Genomic DNA, 12886 nt, shown 5'->3' with positions numbered 1-12886 from the left:
ACCCTCAAATAGGATCGCATAAGGGGCAAAATTAATTTGATTCCAATAACACTTTCAACTGGCCCATCGATCCAAGACATGTAATGTTTGTGGGTGTACGACCTATCATTAAGAAGTTATGGGGAATAAAAGGTCACAGGTCGATTTGCTCATTGTGTATGGGTCAAGTCAAAGTTGCTCAAATTTTGGTTTAAGTTGTAGCAAATTGTTCACCTAGTTAAGAGGTTTCAGAAAAAGAATAGTTTGCATTATCTGTGATGTCTAGTTAGCATGTTACACAGCAAAGAGTAAAAAAATATGTGAGATTCTATAGGATTCCATGGAATTTGTATTTATCATCTATCTTCTGAACTTGACATCGCAGATAGTAAAAACTATTCTATTCCCGAATCCCTTGAACTTGAGGAACTGTTTGCATCCATTTTTACGAAAATCAAAGCAACACTAATTTTTCACCCCTGTATTGACCTTGGATCTGCTGAGCTTTATAACTTGGTAATTATATGTCTTACGCACAAATATGTTACATTTTTGTGATCCTTAGACCTAAACAAATATTTCAGTTGACATCTTTTAGTGAATTTGGAACATTTTTAGTCTTTTTCCCCTGGATATGAACATGTAGGGGGTTGGGGGTCATTTGGGGGTCACTGTGTTCCAATATAGCTTGGCAGACAAAATATTTGAATTCAGCATACCCGAACTAACCAAAATAATTTGGTTGCCAACTTTTACGTGAACTTGCCGCTTGATACTTAAATAAGCACATATTTCCAAAATAAAACCAGTCTATTATATGAGTAATTAAAGCCATAATGTTTGATTTGCTTCACAGCGATGCCCTCAATTTTACTCGGATTTCTACTTTTTGCATAATTATAATGCTCAGTGGTGTACTAAAATACCACGTAAAAGACTAAACCTGAAATGCTTTAATAACAGTAAAATTTAACTTTTTATATTAAAACCGGGTTGACCCGATTTATCCAGAATTCATCGATCGACAGCTTGCTAACATCTCCCGCGGATGTCAGCTTATGTGTACACACGTCGAGCACGATGCTCTGTGTAGTATTACATGTTACGATCGGCGAGCGTAGTACACGCATTGTAGGCGTTGGAATGAAATTGCAATTTTCTTCGTTATACCTCATTTGTTTGGCTCGAAATTAAAAGGAGATAATGTCATCACTGAAACAGAACATTTAAATAGGTATCTATTCTTTATGCAAATCACACATTATTGCTTTAAGGGGAAGGATTGCAACATCTCCAATACTAATTCTTATTGTTCTCAGAGAGTAGCATTTTTAGGGCTAGTTACAGATGTAAAAAAACTTTGAAATTGAATATTTTTACATTTTTATGTAATTAGTGTTTTATGAGAAACATCATGAATAACACACATATCGACTGCTCAGTGCCAGAAGTGGGCAAGAATAATAGCTGCCATGTGTAGATGAGTACAATATATCATGTGTAAATTGCCAAATGTTCACAGGGCAGCTATTGCACTTATCCACTTCTGACATAGACCCTCCCTCGGGTCCATGGAGAACGACTGGTAATGTAGATTACATAGCATTAAAAATCAACCCAATACATGGACCCTCCCAGTCTGTAAGCAATTTGCCTTCAAGTTCCCACAAAATGCTGGGAGTTCACTTTTACGGATTTGGAGTCACACAATCTTTCTATATACCACATCCATGTTTTCACTACATTAACGTTTGTGTAAGCGACTAAAACAACGATATTGTATCCGACCAATCAACGCAGCTTGGCAGCGCTGGGATATTTGAAAAGGCTTCCCTAGCTAAATAATGTGCAAACATTTGCAAACCGCACGCGATAATATACATAATATGGACAATAGGCCTAAGTCCGAGTCGAGTGGTTGCCTTTTATTATTGCGCGTACCATGGGTCTATCAGACGCGTGCTACTTGAGCTCAATACCTCTCAGTTGTTGACAAGTGTCCCATCCGATTTTGCGTCACATCCCGCGGCATAGCTTTGTGCTACCATATTTGAATTGAAACTGGGGCGGGGCTGTCGTAAGTGACATCGGAAACAACGTGCTGCGTTGAACGAATATTTGGAAGGAAGATCTCTAACAGATTGGACCAGTCTCGGAATCAGCGCTCAATGGACTTTCGCGTTCACTTATAATCTGAGTATATTTCTATATTGCTGCATGGTTGACTGTGTGTGGGTGTAATTAGTGGCGTCGATTTGTGGATGAAGAGGAATGGGTTTTGGCATTGAAGAAAATAAGGGGGGGGGAGGGTTACAGGACTTTTCATATTTTTTTCATAGGGCATTATGTAATTATTTATTGTTACATTATCCAGAGATGGAACCAAACCGAGACTGGGGGCCAGTCTACTTCTGACACTGAGCAGTCGATATATAATACAAGTCAACAACAACTACATTGTATCTAGAGTAATATTCATTATAAATTTTATTCCATAATCCCTTTAGAAGAGTTAATATCAGTCAGCTAGACAGCATAATCAGAAAACAACAATCACAACACCAGAGATGGAAATATATATATATACTATGCATTATACATAGGGGTGTGATTTTCGGGTAATTTTGTGCCCGGGTACCCGGCGCATTTAAAAAAAAAAAAATTCGAAGTTTTTTTCCGGTTTTGTAGTGTCTCTGGACCTAGACCTAAATGCTAGGATCATTCATGGTTGACCTAAAAAAAAAATTAATTTTGCACATTGTTTTGTGTTTTTAATATGAAAATTGATACATAGTTTTCATGTCATACTCTATTAATGATATCAAAATGCATTCAAATTCAATTTTTTTTTTAGGTCTAGGTCCAGAGACACAAAACCGAAAAAAAAACTTTGAAATTGTTTTTATTTTTTTATTTTTTTTAAATTTCGGGTACCCGGGCAGGGAATTTCCTGCCCGGGTAATAGAATTATCGGGCGGGACTCGAATTCCCGGGACTCACTCACACCCTTAATAATACATAATATTATTTATATAGCACCTGTACAGTTAAGGAGGGTGAGATGGCCGAGTGGTTAAGGCGTTGCGCTGCCGGCCGGGAGATACGATCGACAAGGGTTCGAGCCTTGGGCTTGCCCTAAAGGTGAAAATTCTCTTCCCTCCCAAAAGTTCCTATATGGTCAGGAATCCTTCAATTCAGTTCAGTTATTTAATTTCAGAATTTAATTGAAGAATTTCTTCTCGCCCCCATACACTGCTTATCACGTGCAGATATAGGTAGTGTATGTGCTTCAAATCCGTGATTCGGAAGTCACGTAAAGCCGTTGGTCCCGTGTACAGGAAGAGTCAAACCCTGTGCACGTTAAGTGTCAGAGCTATTCGAAAAGAGAAGGGGACCATCCCGGTTCTGATATCTGCAATCAATCCTAGGTTCCAGGATCGTGCATAGATTTAAAAAAAAACTGTGCACGTTAAGCCCGTGCGATAATACTCAATTTGAGGTATGCACGTATATAGGAAGAAGAAGAAGGCGGCGGCACTGGACAAAAATTTAATTTCAAAAAGGTGTCTTTTGACCAGCTTTTTAAGATAAACTAGATGGGGCTTCATGTATAGATAAATGCCGGGAAGATGTTCTACAGACGTAAGCCAATCATAAGCCTCATCACCCAAGTAATAGGTGGGTTTGGGGGATGGTAAATCTTGTGGCAAATCATGAGAAGAGTACTTGATGATCCTCTTTTTTTTTAAAGAAATTGAGGCGAACCCCCAAAATTACGTAAATTTTCACTTTTTGCGGCAATTTTACGCACAATTTGTCAATTTTGCCCTCCCTGAAAATCACTTGCCCCCCCCAAAAAAATTCCTGGTGCCACCACTAGCCAAAGTTAATATAACTAAAATAACATTGTCAAAATCAAAATATGAAAAACTTATGAAATACATTCATAACATTTATTTTGTATTAAAAGAATGTTCTTCAAATGTATTATTTCAGATTTAATGTAAAAAATGAGCTTTTCATGCATTCATGTAAAGGTTTCGTATTTCGATGACTATAAAATAATGAAGTAATTTAAGGGATCTAGAATGAGCGTTTATGGCGTTTAGACAGTATTTTTTGTGGGACATGAGAGCACCTCAGACCTATCGAATTGCATTCTGAATACAAAGCATGTCTTTCTGATATCAAATAATTTTCATTTTTTGAAATTCACAATATAATACAAATTTCATGACAAATTATTAAAATTTGATATTTTTCAAATTTTTGATATAACAGTCCTCGAAATAAATTTTATAAATCTAATGATATATTCTTAAAGTCTATGTAGCTGGGAGGAAAAGCCGACGATCAATTGAAAATTTTGACCTTTTATATTGAAGATATGGATTTTTTTCCCAAAAGACCTAATTGTTTTTGGTGTTTTGGGGAAAAAAATCCATATCTTCAATCTAAAGGTCAAAATTTTCAATTGATCGTCGGCTTTTCATCCCACCTACATACACTTTAAGTATAAATCATCAGATTTATAAAGTTTACTTCAAGTACTGTTAAATATCAAAAATATCAATTTTTAATGATTTGCCATAAAATGTGTATTACATTGCAAATTTCAAAAATCAAAATTATTTGATATCAGAAGAGCATTCTTCGTATTCAGAATGCAATTCGATATGTCGGATGTGCTCTAATGTCCCACAATAAATACTGTCCAAAGGTTCATACCCCACCCCTTATAAGGTATTGTTTTTTTAAATTTTTGTATGGCAGATCATACATACACATGTGCTGAGGTCAAAAAGGTAACAATTTTGTTTTTGACCCCTGACTCACCTGTCATTCTAAACAACCCTTAATATTCAACTTACCAACATTAGGATCTTCAGCTATCAATTTTTAATGATTTGCCATAAAATGTGTATTAAATTGCGAATTTCAAAAAATCCAAATTATTTGATATCAGAATGACATTCTTCGTATTCAGAATGCAATTCGATATGTCTGATGTGCTCTGATGTCCCAAAATAAATACTGTCCAAACGTTCATACCCCAGCCCTTAACCATTTTTACTAAAAAAAAGTTACTTCTTTTATACCCTATTGCTATAATGATTCTTATATACATTTATAACAATTAATGTAAAATAATGAGTTTCTCATGCAGTCTTTTCAAGTTTTCAATGAGTATAAAGTAGTAATTTACTATTTTTACTAAAAGAGTTGCTTCTTTATTGCTAAAATGATTCTTATACTTCTTCAATGGTGGAGGAGTTGCAAAAAATATATAGTGAAAAATAATAACATCCATCTTTGATTAGAACATTAATAACATTTGGAACAGTAATTGTATGTTCTTGGGCAAGAATTGGCGAAACCTACTACATATAACAATTACGTTAGGGATGAAATAAAAACTCGACCAGCGGTTGACCGGCGGTTCTGTCCGGTTTTTTGTTCTAAACATTGGAAACCAGACGAGACCGGCAGTCAACTGCCGGTTGACTTTTGATTTCATCCCTTCTAATGAAAGACAATCATATCCTTATTTTAGTAATAATAGAACACTAGACTTAGCTGTGGTCTAAGACCACGAACACAGCCGTGTTGTGACCCCTTATTGACCTTTGACCCCAAAATATATGAAAGTCCCATAGACATTGGCTAGTGTCAATGTACATTTGCATGTGGCATCACTATGCCATGTTACTTGTGGCAGAAGGGGCATTTTGAAGGTTTTTCGTCTCAGACCGGAAGTGACCCCTTGATGACCTTTGACACGAAATAAAAATACCACATATACACTGGGTAACCACAATTCATATATGAACATACCGTTACTGTCCTTTGTTTTTCTTAGCTAATAAAAATTTTTGAAGGTATTTCGTTTTATATCGGAAGTGACCCCTTAATGACCTTTGACCCCAAATCTGTGTACACCCCATATACACTGGGTAACACCAATGCATGTGTGCAAGTGGTATCACTGTCCCACGTAATTTGTGGAAGAAGATGCATTTTATAAGTATTTCGTTTTATACCGAAGTGACCCTTAATGACCTTTGACCCCAAATTAAAAAATACCACATATACACTGGGCAACCACAATTTATGTGTGCATATACCGTTACTGTCCTAACGTTTTTCTCAGCTAATAAAATTGTTTGAAGTTATTTCGTTTTATACCGGAAGTGACCCCTTAATGACCTTTGACCCCAAATCTGTGTACACCCTATAGACACTAGGTAATTGCAATACATGTGTGCAAGTGGCGTCACTGTCCCACGTAATTTGTGGGAGAAGATGCATTTTAAAGGTTATTTCGTTTTATACCGGAAGTGACCCCTTAATGACCTCTGACCCATATAAAAAAAATATCACATATACATTAGGTAACTGCAAATCAGATGTGAACATTCCGTTACTGCCCTATATTTTGTTTAGCTAATAAAATTTTTTGAAGGTATTTCGTTTTATACCGGAAGTGACCCCTTAATGACCTTTGACCCCAAATCTGTGTACACCATATAGACACTGGATGATAACCATGCATGTGTGCTAGTGGCGCCACTGTCCCACGTAAGTTGTGGGAGAAGATGCATTTTAGTTGAAATCACGTTTTGACCCCTATGACCCCTAAGTGACCTTTGACCCCACAAGTTTCATGTGACATGTAGGGGCATGGTCAATGATCATTGTGACTAAGTTAGGTCAAAATCGATGTAAGCATGTGAGTGCTAGAGCAAATGTAATGGTTGACAGAAGAAGAACTAGACTTAGCTGTGGTCTAAGACCACGAACACAGCCGTGTTGTGGCCCCTTAATGACCTTTGACCCCAAAATATATGAAAACCCCATAGACATTGGCTAATGTCAATGTATGTGTGCACATGGCATCACTTTGCCATGTTATTTGTGGCAGAAGGGGCATTTTGAAGTGTTTTTGTCTCAGACCGGAAATAACCTTTCACGCAAATAAATAAAAAAATACCACGTATACACTGAGTAACATCAATTCATGTGTGAATGTACCGTATCTGTGCTATATTTTTCTTGGCTGATAATTTTTTTGAAGTTATTTCGTTTTATACCGAAGTGACCCCTTAATGACCTTTGACCCCAAATCTGTGTACACCCCATAGACACTGGGTAATAACAATGCATGTGTGCAAGTGGCATCACTGTCCCTCGTAATTTGTGGGAGAAGATGCATTTTAAAGGTATTTCGTTTTATACTGGAAATGACCCCTTAATGACCTTTGACCCCAAATAAAAAAATACCATATATACATTGGGTAAACACAATTCATGTGTGAACATACCATCACTCTCCTATGTATTTCTTAGCTAATAAAATTTTTTGAAGTTATTTCGTTTTTATACCGGAAGTGACCCCTTAATGACCTTTGACCCCAAATCTGTGTACACCCCATAGACACTGGGTAATAACAATGCATGTGTGCAAGTGGCGTCACTGTCCTACAGAATCTGTGGAAGAAGATGCATTTTAAAGGTATTTCGTTTTATACCGGAAGTGACCCCTTAATGAGCTTTGACCCCAAATAAAAAAAAATACCACATATACATTGGGTGAATGCAGATCATATGTGAACATACAGTTACTGTGCTATGTTTTATTTAGCTAATAAAAAATTTTGAAGGTTTTTCGTTTTATACCGGAAGTGACCCCTTAATGACCTTTGACCATAAATCTGTGTGCACCACATAGACACTGGGTAATAACAAAGCATGTGTGCAAGTGGGGTCGCTGTCCTACGTAAGTTGTAGGAGAAGATGCATTTTTAGTTGAAATCACGTTTTGTGACCCCTCGTGACCTTTGACCCCTTGAGTTTCATATGACATGTAGGGCATGGTCAATGATCATTGTGACCAAGTTAGGTCAAAATCGATGTAAGCATGTGAGTGCTAGAGCAAATGTAATGGTTGACAGAAGAAGAAGAAGATCCTGTAAAAAAAAGACACAGCCGTGACTAACGTCACGGCTGTGTAACTATAGATACTCTACCCACAAACTGTGCTTTATTCCATGAGTATGCACCATTCTCAGAATAATCAGGGGGCGCTATTCACAAAATAATCAGAGGGTGTATGACAGGTGTGGCGTCAGATCCTAAAGTTGCACCAACCAATCTATCCACCTATTATACAGGTACATACATTTTTATATATAACTATATATATATATATATATATATATATAATTAACTAATATTTTACATTTTTATATACAGGGTGTATCAAAATGATTGGTACCAAGACTTCTCGCTTTTTGCTTTAATTTTTTTACTACTTTTGGTGCCAGTTTAGGGTTAATTGTTTAAATATTTGTAATTATAGTAGTTCTATCTTCTCTAAGAATTTTCGATCATAAAGATATCACATTCTATTCAGAAGTTACATGATTCTAAAGGAAAGTAGGTGTCTTTACACAGCCGTGACGTTAGTCACGGCTGTGTCTTTTTTCTTACAGGTTCTTCTTTCTTTCTTTCTTCTTCTTCTGTCAACCATTACATTTGCTCTAGCACTCACATGCTTACATCGATTTTGACCTAACTTAGTCACAATGATCATTGACCATGCCCCTACATGTCACATGAAACTCAAGGGGTCAAAGGTCACGTGAGGGGTCACAGGGGTCAAAACGTGATTTCAACTAAAATGCATCTTCTCCCACAACTTACGAGGACAGCGACCCCACTTGCACTTGCACACATGCATTGTTATTACCCAGTGTCTATGTGGTGTACACAGATTTGGGGTCAAAGGTCCTTAAGGGGTCACTTCCGGTATAAAACGAAAAACCTTCAATTTATTTTATTCGCTAAGTAAAACATAGCAGAGTAACGGTATGTTCACATATGATCAGCAGTCACCCAATGTATATGTGGTATTTTTTTATTTGGGGTCAAAGCTCATTAAGGGGTCACTTCGTATAAAAGAAATACCTTTAAAATGCATCTTCTTCCACAAATTATGTGGGACAGAGACGCCACTTGCACACATGCATTGTTATTACCCAGTGTCTATGGGGTGTACACGGATTCGGGGTGAAAGGTCATTAAGGGGTCGATTCCTGTATAAAATAAACTACCTTCGCACTTTTTGTATTAGCTAAGTAAAACATAGGGCAGTAACGGTATGTTCACACATGATCTGCAGTCACCCAATGTATATGTGGTATTTTTTTTATTTGGGGTCAAATCTCATTAAGGGGTCACTTCCGGTATAAAACGAAATACATTTAAAATGCATCTTCTTCCACAGATTCTGTAGGACAGTGACGCCACTTGCACACATGCATTGTTATTACCCAGTGCATATGGGGTCAAATGTCATTAAGGGGTCACCTCCGGTTTAAAACGAAAAACCTTCAAAAAATTTTATTTGCTAAGAAAAACGTAGGACAGTAACGGTATGTTCACACATGAATTGTGGTTATCCAGTTTATATGTGGTATTATTTTATTTGGGGTCAAAGGTCATTAAGGGGTCACTTCGTATAAAACGAAATATCTTTAAAATGCTTCTTCTTCCACAAATTACATAGGACAGTGACGCCACTTGCACACATGCATTGTTATAACTCAGTGTCTATATGGTGTACACACGTTTGGGGTCAAAGGTCAGTAAGGGTCACTTCCGTATAAAACGATATACCTTCAAAATGCCCCTTCTGCCACAAAAAGCATAGCAAAATGATGCCGCGTGTGACACGTGCATTGACATTAGCCAATGTCTACGGGGTTTTCATATATTTTGGGTTTAAATGTGATTAAGGGGTCACAACACGGCTGTGTTCGTGGTCTTAGACCACAGCTAAGTCTAGTTACACTTTTCATCGTAACGCTGGATCAGTAGCGCACCATTTTCAAAGCTCTATTTTACTGCAAATACCTTGTGAGGATGATATGTTGAAAATCATGGTAATGTTTAATATTTTCCTTCATTCATAATATATATTGATGTAATAATCAATATTTATTGTTTGAGAGTAATATCATTGACTTGGATAATTTAGGTGGGGTGAAAGAAGTTTGTGTATCAACACCATCCAGGGCGGTAATTTAAATTGTATTTTTGAGATTACTAAGTAGATGGTGTGGCAGAATGGCTATAGACTGTAGACAGTGTAGGTTAGTTTAGACCTGGTAAAAGTTATTGGAATGCCTCCACAGTATTCCACACTTCAGTGTGCATTCATAGTTAAGAATCACTGAACGACACGAAGCTATGGAGAAGTGCAAAGAAGATTTAGGAGACAGTTTCTAAGAGCAAGGCGTATCCCATGCAAACATGCTATAACTTGCCATGCTTCAAAATTTGATATGGGCAGTTACAGAATGGACCCATCCCAGTTATTAAGTTCTTTCAAGATAGGGCTTCACCTCACACTGCCAGAGTCGTAAGGCATGTAAGGCAGGGACTTCAGAAATTATCTTTCTAAAAGCATGTGTAAAGCAATTTTATGTTATGTATACTGAGGTGGGCTATTGAAGAGTATGTATGCAATAAATGGTTCAAGCAGTGAACCTATTCATCTTGAGTTGTGTAAGTAAAACCATGATTACGTCGATGCAGATGCATCAACCTATCAACTTCAGATTAATAGATCAATAAGTTAATATATGCCCCTTTCTATATATATTACAAAAACTATATTAATTAGCAATTTTATATTTTTGATATATTTTTGAAAATGTCACATAGCCCGGTACCAATCATTTTGATACACCCTGTATATTATTTGTTTTTGTTTTTTTGCTGGCTTCAATGATAAGAGGCACAAATTAGCTGCTTTAATAGATTTATTTATCTATCTTTATATATTATGGTTTTATGAGCACCTTTGTCATTGCCACCCCAACCATTATACTAACTTACCCTGAACCGTAATCTATTAATCCTCACCCTATACTAACCCTAGTCCTAACACGAACCTAATCCCTAACCCTAATCCTGAGCACATGGAGTAGCGGCAGTTATTTGAAAGTCTTGCTGGTTTTAATATAAAAAGTAGCATCTATACGGAATGGAACTAGTTTGGTATTTAGACACACAGAAAAAAAGGACTCGATTTATGTAGCACAATTACATATTGATCATTGGGCTTTGCAGAAGTTGCAGACTACTGTCAACCTTATAAGCCATTTATAGAATCAATCTGGAATGCAGCTCTATACAGGTACAGAACCCTAATCAGCCTTCATAACATAACCATCGCAGCCAGGATCAGCTCCAGTTTTGTACGGGTTGACTTGGGCAATTAGCAGTAAGTTCCTTACCCAGGGGAATTTCAAGCTAGCTCAATTTTTTCATAAGAACAGTAATAGACATTGTGGGGCTTGAACTTATACAGTCAAACGCCTTACCAATTGAGACAACTTGAGTACTGTTGTATTACAAATTCCTTATTAATTATATAAACTTATATTACATTAAATATTAAAAGAAGTAATTGTACTTTATATTTGGAACATGCTTATGTAAGCAAGCAAGAAACTACTTATTCATAGAAAAATAGAAAATCAGTAATAAACATTTTAATGTTGTATTGCTTTGTTTTGTAAACTATAAATGTTAATAGGCACATAACTTGCATGTAAAAGGCAGTGTTTGAGCTAACTTATATCTACAGGAATGTCATAGGGAAATAAGTGACATGAGTTTATTTTAACAATGAATTAATTTACTGGTGTAAAACATGTAAAACAATTTAGTGAAATTTAGGAATGATATAAACAGTGCAGCCAGCACCAATGAAAATCATTGTGGACCATTATACTGTGTCTAGGTTTTACAATCACTCAGGTACACCACCCATGAGCTGTGCTTTATTCTATGTATACATCACTTCAGAGGGTGTCAGAGAGGGTGGTGTACCTTGCACACAGTTTGTATGTCACACAAGATATACCAAGAATAACATGCATTTCTTGGAACATTGGCTGTGCTGAAAAATATATGAAGTTAATTCAATAGACATTGCAGTAAGTGTCTGTACGTACTAAGGCTGAACCAATAATTGTATTGGATATCGGATTGGCCCAATATAAATAATGCATCATCGGTCAAATATTTGATTGATTAAAAAAATCTTTCTTTTTTTTTACAATTTTTTTGTTTATAGAATTTTGGAGTCCTTGGTCCTTAAGCCACTTGCTCGAATCATTTGTGGTTGATTAATTTGTAACAAAAAATTGTAAAAAAATGACAATTTTGTGACAACAATGGGCAAATTATAATTTGTGTTCACTTCGTAGTCTATAAAAAATTATAAAATCCATACAAAACCAGAGTATTGTACATATTTTTAAAATATCGGATCGGATCGGATGATCATCTGATATTAAAATATCAAGATTTTTATCGGATCGCTGGACAAAAGTCATTTCGGTTCAACTCTAGTACATACACAAACCTCAAACATTAACTACAATGTTAAATGTTGTTCTTATTAGGTCACTTTCAGTCATGTCGCTCAAAGGTATCTTTGCATGCACCTATATTTTTCTAGATTTTCCGATTGAGCAGATTACTGATAGTACCTTGAATAAAAGTGTACCTTTTTTGTGTAGTTACAAAATTCTTGTGGTACCTCGTAAAGTGGTGAAAAAATTCATGTTTAAAACCAATAAATGATGTGTGCGAGACAGAGTAGACCCCGTTGTCATTATGTTTGTCGCTCATACCGTTACTTCTTCTCATCGTCAAAGTAATAACCCAAATCATGGCGTGCCTTATCCATTATACCAGCTATAACAATACTCTCATTTTGTGACATAAGTGGCGACTCCTTAGCCCCTGAAAAAAGTTGAACAGAACCATCCTTTAATCATTTTGTGACTGTCGATTATATACTATTCTTAGTCAGTGGGAGTGGTCTAGT

At 36.3% G+C, this 12886-nt stretch overlaps 1 protein-coding gene across 2 annotated transcripts in view; it reads right to left on the bottom strand.

The window, feature by feature from the left end:
- LOC140148018 (trans-1,2-dihydrobenzene-1,2-diol dehydrogenase-like) overlaps positions 1 to 12886 on the bottom strand; it is a 66322-nt gene that overhangs the window by 37506 nt on the left and 15930 nt on the right. The window contains exon 8 of one of the 2 annotated variants that reach the window (XR_011858434.1): positions 10845 to 12801. Coding sequence is in view for 1 of the 2 variants with exons in the window: in XM_072169845.1 (XP_072025946.1) it covers positions 12692 to 12801 (110 nt within the window). In the remaining variant the exon portion in view is untranslated. Of the gene's footprint in view, positions 1 to 10742; positions 12802 to 12886 lie in introns of those variants that run through there. The other variant, XM_072169845.1, reaches the window with a different exon arrangement.

This window comes from Amphiura filiformis, chromosome 3, assembly GCF_039555335.1.
Source record: "Amphiura filiformis chromosome 3, Afil_fr2py, whole genome shotgun sequence".
NCBI classification, from domain to species: Eukaryota; Metazoa; Echinodermata; class Ophiuroidea; order Amphilepidida; family Amphiuridae; genus Amphiura; species Amphiura filiformis.
This window is presented reverse-complemented; position numbering and strand designations above follow the sequence as displayed.